The sequence below is a fragment of the Rana temporaria genome, chromosome 3 (genome assembly GCF_905171775.1).
Source record: "Rana temporaria chromosome 3, aRanTem1.1, whole genome shotgun sequence".
NCBI lineage: Eukaryota > Metazoa > Chordata > Amphibia > Anura > Ranidae > Rana > Rana temporaria.
The window spans coordinates 113,554,349-113,575,301 of record NC_053491.1 but is presented as its reverse complement, the minus strand read 5'-3'; the positions used below and the strand labels follow the sequence as shown (position 1 = coordinate 113,575,301).

The 20,953-nt window shown below is 43.9% G+C and overlaps 1 protein-coding gene across 2 annotated transcripts in view; it reads left to right on the top strand.

The window, feature by feature from the left end:
• The window catches only part of FBH1 (F-box DNA helicase 1), a 72,500-nt gene that overhangs the window by 48,538 nt on the left and 3,009 nt on the right, over positions 1–20,953 (top strand). For both annotated transcript variants that reach the window (XM_040343280.1, XM_040343278.1), the window contains 6 exons: positions 1,273–1,394; positions 5,605–5,680; positions 9,128–9,325; positions 10,703–10,825; positions 13,143–13,249; positions 15,061–15,192. In XM_040343280.1, the coding sequence (XP_040199214.1) occupies positions 1,273–1,394; positions 5,605–5,680; positions 9,128–9,325; positions 10,703–10,825; positions 13,143–13,249; positions 15,061–15,192 (758 nt within the window). The remainder of the gene's footprint in view (positions 1–1,272; positions 1,395–5,604; positions 5,681–9,127; positions 9,326–10,702; positions 10,826–13,142; positions 13,250–15,060; positions 15,193–20,953) is intronic.

Below are 20,953 nucleotides of genomic sequence, written 5' to 3'. Positions count from 1 at the left end.
CGTTACAGAGCGGGGACCGGGAGCTGTGTGTGTGTGTGTGTGTGTGTGTGTGTGTGTGTGTGTGTGTGTGTGTAAACACACAGCTCCCGGTCCTGTCAGCAGGGGAAATGCTAATCCTCTGTTCATACAATGTATGAACAGAAGATCAGTGATTTCCCCTAGTGAGGCCACCCCCCCTCCCACAGTAAGAACACACCCAGGGAACATACTTAACCCCCTCCCCGCCCCCTAGTGTTAACCCCTTCACTGCCAGTGGCATTTTTATAGTAATCCAATGCATTTTTATAGCACTGATCGCTATAAAAATGCCAATGGTCCCAAAAATGTGTCCGAAGTGTCCGCCATAATGTCGCAGTACCGAAAAAAAAACGCTGATCGCCGCCATTACTAGTAAAAAAAAATATATATTAATAAAAATGGCATAAAAATACCACCTATTTTGTAAACGCTATAACTTTTGCGCAAACCAATCAATAAACTATTATTGCGATTTTTTTTTTTTTTTTTTTAATTTTTTTTAAATATGTACAAGAATACGTATCGGATCGCAATATGGTCCGGGGGTTAAGTGGTTAAATGACATTTTTTTTAAAAACGTTTTTTTTCATGCCGAAAAATGATCGTGTGTACGCGGCATAAGAACCTAGTTATTGGCTCCATAATATGACTGCAAGCTCCTTCATAGTGTTCCATAGCAGAAGTTTAGAAAAACTTTAGACTAGTGAGTCAGTATATTGTTTCTTCGCTCTGACTTTAGGAAACTGAAATGTGTGTAGCTGATGTGGGTTACTACACATTGCACATCCCTAATTACACTTTGCACCGCCTTAAAGCCGAATAATACCTTTGCATAAAAATAATTGAAAAAACGGCCCCCAGGAGCTTTCTGTCATAATGTACTAGTATGCACATTATAACAGACTTGCCTGCCATGCAATCTTCTCCAGCTCTGCAGTGTCCGTGCACTTGGCTGTCATAGACACTTCCATTTACTGCAGGACCTCCGACCAGGTTTGGACTCTTTGGCCGCTTGGCTGGCTGGGTTGCAATAATGTCACTCTGGCACATGCGCACAGGCGTCACATCATCACGGCTCAGAGTAGTGCTATAGCTATACACTGAACAGTGCATGTGCCGCTCAGTGAAAATAAGTGCTGACTGTCGGAGAAAAGTCCAGACTGGGTTTTTTATTTTATTTTATTTTTTATTTCACTTTATTACATAGGTTGCTTTATTTTCCAAGTCCATTAGTCATAATATTATGTTTCACAGGTACTATCGGTGAGCCCTCCCAATCAAAAGTTGCCATTTTATCCAGAAGTAACGCCTGTGTGTTTGATCAAGCTGTCCATGTTACTGATGGAGAATTCCCTTCAAAGATCCATATTATTGGGGTATGTTTTCTTCTGCGTGTATACAGTATTGCTGTCAATTACATTTATAATGTTTCTAGTTAGATATTCCCCCTTGAATTATCCTATCCTTCAGCCTGGTTTACCTGTATTTATATAAAAAAACAGTGTTCAGTGAAGTTGTACTTTGTTTAGAATTATTTGGGGAAAATCCTGCTGGCACAGAATGGAAGAGTAGGGTCCAGGGATAAAGGAAGTAAGGTGGGGGAGGGAGGAGGACTCCTAAAGCATCCCATTGATGACTATTTTCTTTCCTTTCACCAATCGCTCGATCTTCCCCATGGATACAGTCAGCATTGATGGGGGGTGGCAACCAGCAGCTCTATTGTGTTCTGCCAGCAGGGAGCCTCCCCGGCCGGCATAACATGACGATTGATTGCTGCAGGTGGCTATAGCCGCTGGCAGTGATCGAATGTAAAAGATCCCACAGGCTGGTTCTACCCAAGTCGCTCAATGGATCAACTTGTGTACAATCAGCCTGCCCATACATGGATCAAATCTTCGCTGGTCCCTACTGAACATCCATGTATGGCTGGCTTAAAGAAGAGTTTCACCAATATAAAAGTCAGCAGCTACAAAAAGTGTAGCTGCTGACTTTTATTAATCGGACACTCACCTGTCCCAGGTTCCAGCAATGCGGGCATACGAAGCCCCGCTCGTCTCCCCCTCCTCTCTACGGTGCCAGAATTGTGACTGTGGGCACCCAGCTGTGGCTTCACAGCCGGACACGCACTGCGCATTGCATGAGCCGCACTGCGTGCCGTGATTGGCCGGGCAATCATCTGGGACCTGTGACGTGTCCCTGATTGCCAAGAGGGAGGGTGGAGAGGTGAACTTCCTTCCGGTGCCCCAGGAGAAAGTGGGAGCTGGAAGGGGGTTTCCAATCCCCCCCCAAAAAAAATGACATGCCAGGGGGTCACCTTCCCTTAAAGCGGAAGTTCCATTTTTGGTTGGAACTCCACTTTAAGAAAACATGGGGAACTACAAGCCTATAAGAAGGGGTAGATGAAAGAAAAAAGAGCGATGGGGTGGGGGGAATGCTTACACGAGCAAGTAGAGATATATGTAATTGACCACGAGAGGGAAGGGTTAGGTGAAGGGATAATAATCAGTGTTGGTAAAGGGGGGGGGGGGGCATTAGAATTGTTTATATTTGGATGCGCATTTAATGTTTTTTGATTATTTTTAATGTGCCTTTGATACAAAAAAAAATCTTAAAATATATAATTGACTTTGTAATGGTCTGTATAGCCACCAGAGGGCACCTTATATTCATGTGTAAGCACTGCCTTTGCTAAACATTAAAGTGGTTGTAAACCCACTTTTTTTACTTTTGCCTACAGGTAAGCCTATAATAGGTATAAAGAATATCTCCTAAACCTGTACGGTTTAGGAGATCTTGCCCTCGCAATGCGCCGCTGATTGCAGCGGCGCAGGGGGGATCCTTGGCTGAAGGGCCGGCCCCGCCGACCCATGCCGGAAAGGAAATCTCCCGAGCGCATGCGCGGGAGTGACGTTATCGCCGCTCAGCCAATCACAGCGCTGGAGCGGCAAAACCCGGAAGACACGCTCGGTGTGGACCAGGTAAGTTCCCTACCTCGTTCCGAGGTAAGTATTTCATAATGAGCTAATATGCGGTGCATACTAGCTCATTATGGCTTTTGCCTTGCAGGTGTAAAAAAATAATAATAATTTATATGCGGGTTTACAACCGCTTTAAAGTAGTTCTAAAGTTAAACTTTTTTTTTTTTGCCTAAAATAAACATGTTATACTTGCCTGCTCTGTGGGGTCCCCCACTGGCGCTGTCTGCTTCTCCTCTTTTGAGAGTGTCTCCATAGCAAGTTGGCCAATGGCTCCCGCTGCGGCCTGTGTGTCCTGAGAGGAGAGAGCCGCTGGAGACTGGCACACAGCTGGATTGAGAGAAGACTCTGGAACGAGTCTTGCCTTTAAATTGCCTTTAAATCCACTTGAAGGCTTCATTCACACAGCCAAATCATTCCTGGTGTGGCAAGTATCTTGCAAAAATGTTTGCCTAGGAGCCCAGGTGTGTACCAACTATACGTAGCACAGGCTACTACAATGCATTAGTTGATTTCTCCATCCCCAGGAGTCCTCCGGACATGACATAGCTAGAATTAGACGTAACCAAGCAGGGCCAATGTAAATATAAAAAACAGTTCTGTAATTCCTGGTGTTCAACTAGAAGATCATTGACTTGTCTCCAAAGTTTTACCTTGTACATCTTTATGTGGGAAGTGCACTAGCAGATTTAGATGGAATGGACTAGCAAATTAAAGCTGAACTCCAGCTAACACTTTCTAGACATTTTTATAACAGTTTTTATTGGGATAAAGGTTTTACAAAATATAAATAATCTGACCTATGGAAGCACCTCTGTCAGTGATAAATGGTTTGTCTCGTCCCTCTAACTGATACCTTTTACTGGAAAGCTTTGTCTGTTAAAGAAAAAATAAGAGACTCAATAGCTGGATTAACAGGTAAAGCCCCGTACACACGGGCAGAATGTCGGAAGATATTTGCTGGTTAGGGAAAAAAAAAACAGCCTGTGTGTATGTCTGTCTGTCCGACAGAAGCCGGCCATTGCAACCAGACGTGCATGCTGGAAAACCAGCAGCTGACTGACTCCCAATCAGCGCTCTCGGCCAATGGCGGGGGGGGACATCTCCTGTCAGAACACATCAGCTCAGAGGGGGAAATCACTGAAGTGACCTTGCATGTTTATTACAGTGTGTCCGACAGGATTGCACAAAAAAAAACTGTAGTGTGTACACGGCTTAAAGCGGAGCTCCACCCTAAAGTGGAACTCCCTCTGATCGGAGACCCTCCTCCCCCCTCCGGTGTCACATTTGACACCTTTCAGGGGGAGGGGGGTGCAGGTATTTGCACCCACTTCCGGCCACACAGTCTAGGGCAGACTGCGGGCATGACGTCACTTCCCGTACCCCCCCCCCCCCCCCCGTTGTGTTCTGGGAACACTCGGCTCACAGTACACAGCGGGAGCCAATCGACAGCCGTAGCGCGACTCGCGCATGCGCCGTAGGGAACCGGGCAGTGAAGCCAGAGCGCTTCACTTCCTGGTTCCCTCAACGAGGGTGGCAGGGGGGGGGGGGGACAGCAGAGTGACGAGCGATCGCTCGTCCTCTGCTGCGGACGGCGCTGGACTCCAGGACAGGTAAATGTCCTAATATTAAAAGTCAGCAGCTGAAGTATTTGTAGCTGCTGGCTTTTAATTATTATTATTATATATTTTTTTTTTTTTAGCGGACATCCGCTTTAAAAACAAAGGGAAAAAACAAATGCAGCCACTTCATCTAAGAATTAGCAATCTGTAACATAATACATTTTTGGGAGGGTTTAATATTGCTTTAACAATTAACCAGTAACCTAAATTAGAAGGTTACATTTGGTACACTTTTTAAATATTGTATGCACATACCTGTAAATATTTCAAAGGCATTGTACTATTAAAAATGTTTTTGTTGTTTTAAATAGTTATTAGTGTAATTTGTTTGCCTTACCTTGTAATTATGGGTTCTCATGTTGTGGCTGCAGTTTGCAGTGTCATGGCTGATCGATTCCCCTACGTCCATGTATTCGTTCATCTAGCTTGTCCCGAGTCACAATTTTATGCATCGCCATTTCTTCTGTGTTGCATCGCGATTGCAGGAGTGCCAATGTGATGAAAAAGCAGGCAGAGCAATTCCCATCATCCTGCAGTCTATGTCAGATCTCTTTAATTGGCTCTCACCTGCAGAGCATTAGACTGAGAGACCCGGGGATTATGGGGTATGTAGTTTCTTCACAAGAAGTGTCGGTTCTTAGTCTGCAGACAGAGGTCACGTGTAAACCTGCGCAGTGCCGCGCCGCATTGAACACAAACAAACTTCTGACACCGGAATGTGAGAATTTACTCTATTATAGGCTGTGCACAGGGCTACAAATGATACCCTTAAACATGATGAATGCACATCTTATGCAGGTAAAAAAAACACAAGGTGCGGGTAGGTAGGTTTATAATGCATTGAAATGCAAGTTGGCAACATGTGTGCCTAATATTTAAATAAAAAAAAATTATTTTTATTTTTAGTTGTCTGCACAATAAAGTGAAATAACATTGTCATATAAGAAAAAAATGTTTTAACTTTTTTTTTTCTTTTTTTATTATTTCAGGGGCTAGTAAACTTTGGGCTGAGCAAAATCTCTGACATTTGGATACTGCTTCAGCCAGAACAGGAAAGAAAGAGACGTAGGTTTTTTTTCTGTAGTATCTTGAATATATTTTAGTTTTTAAGAACAAATAAGTGTGGAAGGGTTAGAACCTCTCAAGCTGATATTACTGTCTGTGTCCTCCAGTGAGGGTATTTCCCTAATCTCTGTCCAGGTAATTGATGTCAGAAGAGAATTCAAAGGAAAATTGCCTATAATGTTTTGCACTGCCTTTAAAGCCCCCTGGGCACATATCATGCCAGCCTGGTCTCGCAGTACTCCTAAGCACAGCATTCACACGTCACTACATGAGTGCCCTGCTCAGGGCTGCCAATTAGGGGGAAGCACCAATCCTCCTGTATTGGGCCAGGGGGGCCCGGGCAACAGGAGAAGTGGATGTGAGCAGGAGATTGGGTGATCAATGTTACAGGGACCGATCCTATGTGTTTCTCATTCTGCAGCAGATAAAAGCTGGCATCTCCTCCTCCTCATCGGCTTTTAGCTGCTGCAGGGAGAGATACACAGGGGATCGGTTCCAGTAATTGCCCCCCACCACACACATCATCCTCCCTTTTCAGGATTTAAGTCCCCCTGCTGCCCAGGCCCCCCATGTGTGCCCCTTTTGAAGCGCTGCTGGCTTCCCTCCGCTGCAGGCACACAGGTCGGGGGACCCATTTGGGATGGAGAGTGGGGGAAGGGGCCAATAACCACTTTCCGACCGCAGCACAAGTTTTTACGTTGACAGAATGGCACGGATCGGGTCACAGAGCTGAAGAACGGGGAGATGTCAGTGTAAACACAACATCTCCCCGTTCTTCCTAGCGAAATGTCACTGAACGTCTGTTCCCTGTCATCGGGAACAGCGATCAGTGACGTGCCACGGCAAGCCACCCCCCTAACAGAATCACTCCCTAGGTCACCCCTTCAGTGCCCCCTACAGGTTAACCCCTTCACTGCTAGTGTCATTTTTACAGTAATCTGTGCATTTTTATAGCACTGATCGCTGAAAAATGACAATGGTCCCAAAATGGTGTCAAAAATATCCGATGTGTCCGCCATAATGTCGCAGTCACGGTAAAAATCGCTGATCGCCGCCATTACTAATATTAATAAAAATGATATAAAACTATCCCCTATTTTGTAGACGCTATAACTTTTGCGCACACCAATTAATAAACGCTTATTGCTATTTTTTTTTTTACCAAAAATATGTAGAAGAATATGTATCGGCCTAAACTGGGGGGAAAAAATATTGTTTTTATATATTTTTGGGGGATATTTATTATAGCAAAAAGCAAAAAATATTGCATTTTTTTTCCGAAATTGTCGCTCCTATTTTTGTTTATAGTGCAAAAAATAAAAACCGCAGAGGTGATCAAATACCAAAAGAAAGCTCTATTTGTGGGGAGAAAGGACGTCAATTTTGTTTTGGAGCCACGTCCCACGACCAAGCAATTGTCAGTTAAAGCGACAGAGTGCCGAATCGCAAAAAGTGGCCTGGTCTTTGGCCAACCAAATGGTCCAAAGGCTTAAGTGGTTAAATATGTCATATTTACCATCCCCTTCTTTTTGTTAATGAACACAATGAATGTAAACCATATTTACTATGCTTCCATTTATGAATAATTAGGAGCCACTGTACATAGCGCTTTCTGTTTTTTTCACTGTCCAGTGCAGAGAAAGGGCCGGAGGAATCTGTACTCGGTCCTTTTCTCTGTCTGAAAAGTGAGACATCAGGGGCCTGACCCCTAATATTTCACCAAAGAACCCCCCCCCCCCCCCACCGAATTGAAGGGCTGGTTCACATGGGTTCTGGGGTCTGTATAGCGTGAATTTGCGGTTTGTGTGTTTGTGTCTGCTGATAATGATTTTTGTGTATATTTAGCAAAAATATTTGGTGTGCGAGGGGCAGGTAGGCTGTACGGGGCCCTGAGACATCTAACAGCAGACATGACTGTCTGGACTGTCCTCCAACACTGCTGCAGGTGGAAATGGTGAACTGTTTTTCTCGAAAGGTTTGTGAAGGGTTCCACCCTTTGGCAGGGTGTTATTGCTGTCTGTGCCCCTTAAGGCCCCTTGCACACTATTGGAGCGTTATTGGAGCTAAGCCTAATCTGCAATCCCAATGTGAAAGCCCGAGTGCTTTCAGAGCCCTTTCACACTGCCAGCGCCCGAAACGTTTTAGGGTGTTTTTGCAGTGCCTCAGTGTGAAAGGGTAAGGGTTTTTTACAGCGCTTTTCAAATCATTTCAATGGAGAGGGGCGTTTTTTTTCAGCGCCCAAAAGCTGCTCCAAAGATGCTGCTTGCAGTGTGAAAGGGTCCGTTGAGATGCATGGAGAGCGTTTTATGAGCGTTATTTGTAACACTAAAACGTTGTAAAAACGCTTCAGTGTGAAAGGGGTCTAAAGTGGAACTTTTTTACTTTTCAATATTTTTATTGAAAATAAGCAATGTGTTGTACAAGGCACAAATGACAAAGAGTAAAGTAACAATCAAGCTCTTGTCAGATTATAGTACTCATACAAATAAACGTAGATATAAAGCCTATAGATAAAAAAGAGACTCAACACAAAATGCAATTCTAAAGTGGAACTTTTTTAATCAGAAAATTAAGTCCTGCTAGATCACTTCATGATGGACCCTTTTGCAGGTATAGCAATGTAAAATATTAAAAATAAGTACTAATTGTTTAAAATCTAGTAATACACTGTCTCACCTTGTTCTGCTCATGCTCAGTTGCTCTCTATATTTTGGCACTGTGCCAAACATTGGAGCCACTGGAGGCCGATCTGCTCACACCCTAAAAATTTGCTGCAGCTAAATGGCAGCCTCCGGCAAGATGAAACAAAGGCAATGCTGGAGGCAATTTACAGCACACACTAAGGCCCCTTTCACACTGAGGAGTTTTTCAGGCGGTACATCGCTAAAAACAGCGCTGCTATACCGCCTAAAAAAAACTCCTGCCCAGCCTTCTCAATGTGAAAGCCCGAGGGCTTTCACACTGAGGCGATGCGCTGGCAGGAAAGAAAAAAATCTCCTGCAAGCAGCATCTTTGGAGCGGTGAGAGGAGCGGTGTGTATACCGCTCCTTTACCGCTCCTTCCCATTTAAAACAATGGGCCTCTGCAGAGGTATTAAGTCTTTATCGGCCGCCAGCGGGGGTTAATACCGCACCGCTAGCGGCCGAATCCCGCGACAATTCCGACGGAATAGCGCCACTATTTTTAGCGGCGCTATACCGCCACCGCGCCTCCTGCCCCAGTGTGAAAGGGGCCTTAACGTGGAATGTATTTTGCTTGCTAAAGAACATCACTTTTTATCAAGTTGTTATGGGTAAGGTTCCACTTCAGGAAACATTCCTCTGGCTTCCTGTCTGTACTGAATGTTGGGCTATTAATACCAGTAATATAGAGAAACCGCAGTTGGCAAAGCTACTAGGTAGATATTTTTTTGTATATTGTTATTCGAAGTCATTTTCTGTTTTGCAGAGAGACTTTACATTAAAGACAGGTTCATAGCCAAATGGCTAAAGAAAGGAGGATTTGTGGCTTTAAAGGAGTATACAGTGAGCTCGGAAGACAGAGAGTTGGAAGGAAAAATTGCTATTGTTGAGAAATACAACCAACGAATACCCGAGTTGGTGAACCGAATACAAGAATCTAATACTCCTAATGTGGATTCTGCAGGTAAGGGCAGACAATACGTTACACTTTCTCCCTCTTACACTTTACACTTCAACCCTCCTTTTCAAGTTTAATTCAGTTAAAAAAAATATAAAGACCATACATGTTTGAAGAGTTGCAATTGCTTGATACTGTGTATATTTTGTGGAATAAATCGCCTTCATAACAAAGCACGGCTGGAAGGGCATCACTGTGTCCTGCAGTTCTATAATTAGGTTGGCATTTACTATGAACTACAACTTGATAAACCACAAAAAGTTCCCTGCCAGATAGACATTAGACATAGGCTGCTCATTTTTTTTATATATATATATATATATATATATATATATATATATAATCTCACAATGGATAATAAAAGTCTACACACCCCTGTAAAAATGTCAGGTTTTTTTGAGATGTAAAAAATCAAACACTGCAATACATTGTCTACATATAGAGTACATAACATAATTTTACAGAATTATAGACTATTAGGAGTCCTTCAGAAGGCCAATGTTAAAACAAGGGGGAATTGACAAATAACCAATATACACAAATAGTTGTTTTTACTCCTTCATTGAAAAACTGCATTATGTATTGCCAGTGGGGTTGATGTGCAAAATCTGATGCAGTTCTGCATAGTAGCCAATAAGCTTCTAACTTCAGCTTGTTTAGTTAAAGGGGTTGTAAAGGTAAATGTTTTTTCACCTTAATGCATCCTATGCATTAAGGTGAAAAAACATCTCTTTTTTTTTTTCAGACTTGTCCCTCTTCTTTTGTTTATAGCGCAATAAATAAAAACCGCAGTGGTGATCAAATACCACCAAAAGAAAGCTCTCTTTGTGGGTAAAAAATGATAAACATTTCATTTGGGTACAGCGTTGCATGACCATGCAACTGTCATTCGAAGTGTGACAGCGCTTAAAGCTGAAAAATGGCCTGGGCAGGAAGGGGGTGAAAGTGCCCTGTAGGCAAGTGGTTAAACTTTGACAAAAAAACAACAACCTGGAAGCTGATTGGTTTCTGTGCAGGAATGCACCACATTTTGCGAACTCCAGTTTTAGTAAATCAACCCCAGTGTGTTCTGTGTTTATAAGACTCCTCCAGTCATTTCTGAGGCCTGAACTTAGGTAGGAAATGTGCTTGGTTACAGAGCCCCGTTTGCCAAGAACGGTTTGACAGATGCCCTTATCTGTGACATTTGTGCATACAGGAACTTCCCTATTGTATACGGTAAACATGGGAGGGAGATCCTGGGTGTGCCAGTTTACTGGCATTTCTCTGTGTTACCGGTTTATATAGATAGCTTTATTACGGTTGTTAGTTTATTGGACTTCGTGGTTTAGTGTCGTTTTACATGTGTATAATTTTAATACGACTTTTTCTGTCTTCTTTCAGACTATATTTTAGGAACCGTTCATAAGGCTAAAGGCATGGAATTTGACACTGTTGAGATTACTGATGATTTTGTAAAAGTGCCTCTACCTAGACATAATCTCAGAAGACTACATCTCCCCATAGGTGAGTAAGAGGAGTTTATGCTGAAACATTGCGCCTGATTTACTAAAGGATCCTAATAAACTGTGTGATTTATTCACTTATACAGTCTCGTGCAGATAAAATAAGTAAACAGGGTTTTTCTTTTGTGTGATTGGATAATTGAAGTGAATCTGAAAACCTTTTATTGTGTGAAGTTTCTTTAACCACTTGCCTACTGTGCACATACACCCCCTTCCTGCCCAGACGAAATTTTAGCTTCCGGCACTGCGTCTCTTTAACTGACAATTGCGCGGTCGTGCGACGTGGCTCCCAAACAAAATTGGCATTCTTTTTTTTCACCTCTATTTGATCACCTCTGCGTATCTCCAGATACGCCGTCGTAACTCTGAGTGTTAGGCGTCGCATCTCCGCGCCTGATTCATAGAATCAGATACGCCTCACAGTTGCCTAGATACGAGCGGCGTATCTTGGGGTGCATATTTACGCTGGCCGCTAGGGGCGCTTCCATATATTTTCACGTAGAATATGCAAATTAGTTAGATACGCCGATTCACGAACGTACGTGCGCCCGGCGTATCAAGATACGTCATTCACGTAAGGCGTAAGTCATGTTGGGTATGGACGTCGGAAACCTACGAACAGCGTCGTATTTTACGTCGTTTGCGTAAGTCGTCTGTGAATGGGGCTGGGCGTAGGTTACTTTCACGTCGACTAAGCATTGAGCGGGCCTAATTTACTTTGAAAATTCTACGTGATACTGAGTATGCGCGCGCATGCGCCGTTCGATTAGAGCATCATTTACGTGGAGTCACGAAACATTTACATACAACATGCCCCCTACCAGCCTAATATGAATTAGGCGGGCTTACGCCGTGTCAGATACACTACACCACCGTAACTTAGAGCGCAAGTTGTTTCTGAATACAGGACCTGCCGCTCTAAGTTGCGGCGTAGTGTTGTTATACGTCAGCGTAAGTGCTTTGTGAATCCGGGCCTTTGTTTTTTTGCCCTCCAGATACCCTCGCAGTTGTGATCTTCTGGTTTGGCGGTTATTATGCTTGGCTGTAGCTGTGACTGGCACTCATCAAGTGCCAACTGTACGTGCCCTTTACATCCTTGTGCTCCATTCATAGAAGTCGTACTATCAGTTCCAACAATGAAAAGTACTCTATAATCAAAGTAGGCAGACCTTTCAACCGATAGTAGGGCTTCTATGAATGAAGAACGGGTGCAGAAAGGGTGGGCATGGTTAGCACTTTAGTGAGTGCCTGTCACAGTTACATAGTTAGTCAGGTTGAAAAAAGACACCAGTCCATCCAGTTCAACCACAAAAAATTAAACAAACAAAATAAAAAACACAGTACAATCCCATACACCCAACTCCATACCCACAGTTGATCCAGAGGAAGGCAGCTGTTCATATTAAACCCCTGCAGAGACATGAAATCACAGCCGCAGGTGTATCCAGGGGCAGAAGGCTGAAGATTTCAACCTAACACAGCCACCCCACAATAAAAAAAAAAACCCCCGCTAAACTTCAGATTTAAGGTCAAGTGTTGTTGATGCAGAGTTTAGTAGAAGACTGAATTACTTGGCCATTGCCATTCGTGGTCTTTTCCAATGGTCTATGCAACAGTCCCAACATTTAGGAACAATGCCGCGTACACACGATCGTTTTTCGGCATGAAAAAAAAAGTTTTTTTAAAAAACGTCATTTAAAATGATCGTGTGTGGGCTTCACATCGTTTTTCGGCTTCTGAAAAATGTTGTTTTTCGGGTTGTAAAAAATGATCGTGTGTGGGCTAAAACAACGTTTTAAGCCCGCGCATGCCCAGAAGCGAGTTATGAGACGGGAGCGCTCGTTCTGGTAAAACTACCATTCATAATGGAGTAAGCACATTCATCACACTGTAACAGACAAAAAAGCGCAAATCGTCTTTTACTAACAAGGAATTGGCTAAAAGCAGGCCAAAGGCGAATAGAACTTCCCCTTTAGAGTGCCGCCGTACGTGTTGTACGTCACCGCGCTTTGTTCATCATTTTTCAAAAACGATGGTGTGTGGGCAACATCGTTTTTAATGATGAAGTTGGAAAAACTTCGTTTTTTGGACATGCTGAAAAACAATCGCGTGTACGCGCCATAAGAAATAGGGAAGGTGGGAAATTTTCAAAAATTATCCATCTCATCCAAAATATTCTAAAAGTTCTGCAAGTAAAATGTCACCACCGTCCTGCGATATGCAACTCATGTGTGTGACCATCACAGGGCACTCGGTGACTGTGACTATTCATAAATCTGTATCTCCTACAACATCAAAGTGTACTTTTTTTGTTTCAGATTGGTCTGTAGGAGATGAATGGAATTTGCTGTATGTGGCTGCAACTCGAGCAAAGAAACATCTCGTCATAACTAAATCAATAGAAAATATTTTAACTTTGGCTGGGGTAGGTGTTACCATTTTTCTTTAAGTATAGGAAGCAGCAGTGTGCATGCTTATACTTTCCTCTTCTTTGGTCACATTATAATGTAGCTTGTGTCTATTTTGTGAGATCACTCTCCTATCTTTTTTTACTCATTACAATGTATTAAAATTTCAACAAAGAGTAGGGTACAGAAAGGAAAAAGTTGGGGATAAGAGGGTATGACGACTACACTAATTGGTTTGCACATTGAGAGTCAAATGTTGTTTTCTCCACATAACCCAAGAAAACTACAATGATATCAATTGTGCAAAAAGCTCCTGAATCCTAACTTATCACCAGCAAGTAGAGATTTTAACAAAATTCAGGCGACTTCCGTTTTGTAGAAAACAATGGTGGCAGCCTTATGTAATGCATACAGTAGAGATCCAAGATCTTGATTCAGAATTTGAAGACCCCAAATACTCCAGTGGGACAAATGTAACTGTGTAGCCAGGTAGGTAAAAGAAACTAAGTGCAGTTCCCTATCTTAATATGTTTGGAGTTTTTGTTAAATCAAGTTGTGATTTTTAATTAGGGATTTTAAAGGGAATCCGCCTGGAGAGACACCATACTTTTAAGCTTAAATGGGTGCATGTCGACCAATTCCTGATAAACTGGGCAAAAATTCACTTAGTGGGTGACTCTGTCAGCATACTCCCAGATGGCATTCTTTAGTGAAGATATATCAGGGGAGTGGAAATTTTAGTCAATTGCATCCAATCAGATGTAGCTGCTTTTTGGGTATTCTGACAGCCGCCAGCACTGGCTGTCAGAATACAATAGCTGGCTGCAGTACAAGATTCGTCTATTGGTGCTGTACACACTCAAAAAACAAATCGGTGCATATGGCAAGTTGTAGTATTTTGCTTTGTTGCAGCTATTCATACTACACAATATGTTACAATTTAGATTCTTTGCAACGTCCACAACCTTAAAGCGGTCCTCCACCCTAAAGTGGAGTCCCGCTGATCGGAACCCTCCCCCCCTCCGGTGTCACATTTGACACCTTTCAGGGGGGAGGGGGGTGCAGACACCTGTCTAAAGACAGGTATTTGCACCCACTTCCGGCCACACGATACGGGCGAAAGACGGGCATTCCGTCACATCCCGTCTGTCGCCCGTTGTGTGCTGGGAACACTGGGCTCCCAGCACACAGCGTGTGAGCCAATCGGCGGGCGCAGCGCGACTCGCGCATGCGCCGTAGGGAACCGGGCAGTGAAGCCGCAGCGCTTCACTTCCTGGTTCCCTCAGCGTGGATGGCGGGGGGAGCAGCAGAGTGACGAGCGATCGCTCGTGCTCTGCTGCGATCGGCGCTGGACTCCAGGACAGGTAAGTGTCCTAATATTAAAAGTCAGCAGCTGCAGTATTTGTAGCTGCTGACTTTTAATATTTTGTTCCCATGGCACATCCGCTTTAACTGTTCCAGGATATGTAACTTTTGATAATATAAAGAATATGTAAAAAAAAAAAGAGAAGCATGATAGTTTTTGCTAGAAAATTATATATAAATGTAGGCATTGTACTCTTGTGAGATACTGTGTGTGTGTGTGTGTGTGTGTGTATATGTGTGTATATGTGTATGTATGTATATGTGTGTATGTATGTATATGTGTGTGTGTGTGTGTGTATGTGTATATATATATATATATATATATATATGTGTGTATATATACATATACACATACATACATACATACATACACACACACACACACACACACACACACACACACACACACACACACACACACACACACACCTTCCCTAGTAATTTACTGTCTATCTATTTCTAGGAGTACTCGTTAAAAGCAGAGTTGACCAGTGAGGTGCTGAAGGACGGCCCTGTATTGTGTGCTCTAGGGCACTGCAGAAATCCCATCCCTGAAAACTCAGTGCTGACCATGAGAAGATTGCCAACCACCTATGTAAGAATTCTTTACACCACTTGAGCCATTATTAAATAATTCCTTTTATACTGGAAAGATAAAATCAATTTAGTTGCATTTAACACTTACCGTATATACTCGAGTATAAGCCAAGTTTTTCAGCACATTTTTTTTTTGTGCTGAAAATGCCCCCCTCGGCTTATACTCGAGTCACCTTTTTGCGCCTGATCTCGTGGACTTTGGGGACCTGTTGCTGGCCGTAGGTCCCCTGGACCCCAAACTTGGCACACATGTAACCCAATTTTTCTTCTACAAGTGTGCAAAGTTTGTTGTCTGGGGGACCTACGGCTGAGGAGCACCGATTTTTTTTTTTTTTTTTTTTTTTTTTTCAAAGCCAGGCACCCCTTCCATAGACTCCCATGTTAAGCGTCGGTCTAGGCATGGGCACAGTGAGGCATGCACATGGACAAAGTGAGGCATGCAGATGGACACCCTAGGCTTATACTCGAGTCACTAGGTTTTCCCATTTTTTTGTGGTAAAATGAGGTGCCTCGGCTTATACTCGAGTATATACGGTAAATTCAAGCTGGTATGACATTCTGCTTCATTTTCTTTCTTTATCCACAGCGCACCCTACAATGTGGGGCGTCAGCTACCATTGACAGACGTTAGAAAAAGAACTGTCTTTTAGGTCTGCCCATTGCCATTATGAGTGATTTGAATTCTGCCTGCGTGGAGTTGTGATGCAGCTGTACTCTGTGGATTTCATATAAATGCCTTTGCGTGATTGAGCGAATGCAGGCTGCAGGGAATTGTAATCACAGTAGTGTAATTGTAATCCCACATACAGTCTGACTCTGGCCTGTGGAGTACTTTCAGCCCCAAATCCAATCGTTTTCAAAAGCTTGTAGACTTTACTTCCGTAACCTCTCTAAACCCCCCCCCCCCCCCTCCCTTTTTAACTAAGGAAACCACCAAGCTCCTCATTCACTCCCTCATTGTCTTGCACCTTAACTATTACAACTCCCTTCTCATAGGCTTAGCTCTCCATAGGCTATCCCCTCTTCAGTCTATCATGAATGCTGCTGTCAGACTCCTCTACCTTACCAACCACTCAGTGTCTGCCACCCCTCTCTGCCAATCCCTACACTGTCTTTTGATTGTCCAGTGAAATAAATTCAAAATACTAACAACATCATACACAGCCATTCATAACTCTGCCCTGAGCTACTTCACCAATCCTGTCTCCAAATATCATTCAAACCGTCCTCTCTGTTCCTCTCAAGACCTCCTGCTCTCACGCTCCCTTGTCTCCTCCTCCCATGCTCATCTCCAGGACTTCTCCAGAGCTCCTCCCATCCTCTCCTACTTTTGGCTGCCTTTAGGCAATCTCTAAAAACTCATCTCTTTAGGGAAGCCTATCGCGCCCCCAACAAATCTTTTATTGCGTCCTTCAGCTCACCCCGCAGTTTTTTAATCTTTTGTACCACTTGCCCACCTTCTAAGGCCCCGTACACACGACCGAACATGTCCGCTGAAACTGGTCCGCAGACCAGTTTCAGCGGACATGTTCGGTCGTCTGTACGTCCGACCGGACAATTTTCCGGCGGATCGGACAGGTTTCCAGCGGACAAATGTTTCTTAGCATGCTAAGAAACATGTCTGCTGGAAGCCTGTCCGTCGGACATGTTCGGTCGTCTTTACAGACTCGCCATACATGTCCGCTCGGCCGAAAGCCCTCGCATTAGTCGAAGTGATTTAACGCATGCGTGGAAGCATTGACCTTCCAGGGCCGCGCACATCGCGGCGACGGCGCGGCCACGTCACCGCATATCGTGTCCGCGCGGATTTCTGTCTCATGGTGTGTACAACCATCAGACAGAAATCTCCGAGCGGACATGTCCGCTGAAAACGGTCCGGCGGACAGTCCGTCCGTGTGTACGAGGCCTTAGATTGTAAGCTCCTTATGAGCAGGGCTCGATTGTATTGTAACTGTGCTGTCTCCCTTTTATATTGTAAAGTGCTGCGTAAACTGTTGGCGCTATATAAATCCTGTATAATAATAGTAACTTGGATCTTAAAGCAGAATTTTACCCCACCCAAAAAATGAAATGTAATAGATTGAAGCTTGCCATTTATTAGATATGATGGCTACATTTGTTTTTCATTTTTAATCTCCTTTTTATTTTTTACCTGATAATCCAGCCAGTAAGTCTGTTATTTTTAAATTTCCTTGAATTGACCAAGCTATCCAGCAAAATGGGCATTTACCACTGATGGCGGTACTTACAATAGTCCACTGTTGGTAATTTAGGTAAAAAACGTAATCCCAAAAGAGAAAAAAACTCTCACTATAAATGTTTAAAAAGTTTTAGCCGGAGTTCGGCGTTAGTTTTTTAGTCAACTACAGCTTAATCTGCTAGTGCATCCAGCACTGCCCTCTCCTCATATTGACAATGCCTTTGTCCAAAGGTGTCACGGTTTCTCTTCTAATGGTATGGGGACACCCTAACACAGGAAGTGTCTTTCTGGCAAGATCATCAGTGAAAACAAATTCATTCATTCATTTGAACCCAGTCCTAACATGCAGCCTTGAGTTCCACTTTAATAGCCAATTAACAATATGTATTGCATTATTGTGCCCTGCATTAAGGAAGCTTGTTTATTTTAAAAGGTCTGTCAGCATACATCAATGCATGAGAAAAAATACACAGTTTTTCCCTGGACGTCTTTTAGGACAGCACCTGAGAGAGTGGCTCCTCCCACTTGCAAACAGGAAACGCCACTTCCACTGAACTTTAAAAGGAGGCTTCTCCCCACAGCTTGTCAGTTTTTGTGTTTCCTCTGGCAGGGAACAGCTAGTGGGAGGTCAGGAGCTTTTAGGTGCTGTCCTGAGAGAGTCCACCATTTCCTTTTTTACACAGAGAGACCATTCCTCCCATAGCACATCCGAGGTGGCTAATGGTTGGGCTTCTGCTCCCTTTTCGGTGCTCGGGGAGAGCCCTTTACTGCTTCAGGGAATGCCACTCCTAGGCAGCGGTGAGACTGGCAGGGTATTGTTTTTTCTGGGACCCGCCCGTCTGTATACGCACGTGCTGCCCCATCTTTTGGGTGGCAGTGGAGACTCGCCTGGCCGGAAGTGAGGTATCCAGCAAGGGGTGGCGCTCATGGAGCAGTCGCATGGAATCACTTCTGCTGGTAGGAGGCAGGAGTGGGGCTGGTGCCTATATCCAGTTCCGGTCCGGCACATTGGCGCTATTGGAGTCTGGAACCAGCGTTTCCAGCCACATATGGACGCTGCAGAACTGTTATGGAGAACAGTCACGTCAGCAAATGGAACAGGCACCAGCAAAGCCCAGGTAAGGGGTTGATGTGTGAACTTGCCCTGATCACTGTGGGGTCTCTCTGTCACCCTTGTGGCTGGGGCCTGTCTGGGGTCATGGAGTCTGTTCATACTTCCTGTGCACCTGTGGTGAGCCTGCTGAGAAGTTAGGTTGACTCACTGGGATGGTTTGTTTTCTGTTTTTTTTTCTCGTTATGGCAGGCTAAGAGCTCTGACCTGGTGGTTAAAAATAAATGTCCTTCATGCAAAGCAAAGGTACCTGAGGGTTGGAAGAAAACTCTGGCAAACATTCATTGACTCAGTGGTTAAAGAGGAAGCTACTTCTACATGCAGCGATTTAATCGCATGAGTTAAAGAGCTGGATGCTACCATTCAGTCTTTTCGCTTTTCACTAACAAACCCATCTTTGAGTCGGCCATCTATGTCAGAATCCTCTCAGGGCTCACAGTTAATCCCAGTGAAGGGGGCTGAAGTGGGACCTCTTTCCCAAGAGGGATGTTCCCGATCTCATTCCAAAGAAAATGGACGAGGAGGAGGAAGGCGTAGAAGATGCGCCCTCTAAATATAAGTTGTCTTTAAAGCAAGTAGATGGTCTGTTCAAGGCAAGTTATGCTACATTGGGCTTAGTAGAAGAGAAATTTTTATTTATCTCTGCCTGATCGGATGAATGCGGGCCTTAGTGAGCCTAAAGGTCACAACTTTCCAGCACATTCGTTAATCTCTGCGTCCATTAAAAAGGATTGTTCAGAACCAGAGAGCCTTTCTTCCCAAAGGCCCATAAAAGGCGTTTCTTTTTTGAAGAAGACCCAGCGGCACTTTGGAATAAAGTTCCTAAACCTCTGGATCAACTGACCTGGCTTTTGAGGACATGGGTATCCTGAAGGACCCCATGGACAAAAGGATGGATCAACCACTTTAAAGGGCTTGGAAATCTATCATTGGCAATCTCAAACCAGCTATGGCAACCACTTGCGTGTCTAAAAATCTGGAATACTGGATAAACCAATTTACAGCCCTTATCACAGCAGATTCCCCCAAACAAGAGATCAATGATTTTTTTTTCTCTATCCTATCAATGGCTGTGGCTTACATTGCAGATGTGTCAGCGGAATGACAGCAAGATCTGCAGCTCTAGCTAACTCGGCCAGATGAGCTCTGTGGTTGACCTGGCGGTGGTATGCAGCATCTAAAAGTAAACTTTCCGTTCATGGGGGATCTATTATTCGGTCCTGATTTTAGATTCTGTTCTAGATAGGACAGCTGACAAGAGATCATTTCCTGTTAAGAAGAAAAATAAGCCTGCTAAATGTCCTTTTCAACCTCAAATTGCCTAGGAACAAGACCACAAGTCCCAGGGAAAAAGTAGTAATTGGTCGGCGCAGAAGGCTAAAAGCCGAAGGGGGTGTCCTTTTTTCCATCCTTCTCCTTTGCGTCAACCAACAAGACACAATGACTCTTTGTTGCTCCCCCACTGGGCAAGCGTGACAGAAAATCTATATATTCTAGTTCCTGAGGTTAGCTGTGAATATGGGGAATATGCTGTGAATATGGGGAAGGAAGTTCTGCATTTCCAATTCAAATCCCTCACTTTCAGGGTTTCATCTGCCCCACAGATTTTCACAAAAGTAATAGCAGAAGCTCTCACCCCTCTTTGTCTTCAGGGAGATACAGTAATCCTGTATCTGGACGATTTCCTCTTCTTTGCTCCACCCAGGGAAAAATTACAAGACCTGGGCATGGCCCGCAGTCATTTGGAAACCTTGGGTTGGATTGTGAACCTACAGAAATCAAACTTCAGTCCAGCTCAGCTGGTACAGTTTCTAGGTTACCAGATAAGTTCAGTAGAACAAAGAATCTTCCTTCCAGAAGAGAAGAAAAACAAAGTCCAGAATGAAGTAAGTATGCTACAGGCAAATCAGGAGATATTGGTCAGATAGGATATGTCACCTTGGGGACCTTAACTTCAACCATGCCAGCTATTCAATGGGCAAGGCTCCACTTCAGGCCACTCCAGAGTGTCCTCCTAAAGGCATTGGACCACAGTCCAAAAACCCTGGAGACAAGGGTAAAGATTCCCGCCAGGGTCAAGAGGACCCTTTGGTGGTAGAGGAATCGGTCAATCTTGTCAAAAAGCTTACTATGGTCCTTTGCAGTCGAAAGAAGAGTGATGCCAGATGCCTGCGTTTGGTCCCAAACAGAGGCAGTAAAATCCTCAAATTGGAGGGAATTAAAAGCAGTCACCTTAGCGTTGGCTGCTTTCTCTCCAAATCTCCATGTGCCGATTTTTTTTTTTTAAGACAACGCCACTACGGTGGCCTACTTGAACAAGCAGGGGGGCATGAGAAGCAAGGCCCTTCAATTGCTGACAACAAAAACCTGGAGTGGTTGGAAAATCATTTACTTTCCTTGTCAGCGGTCCATCTCAAAGGCACGTTAAACGATGTGGCAGACTTTTTG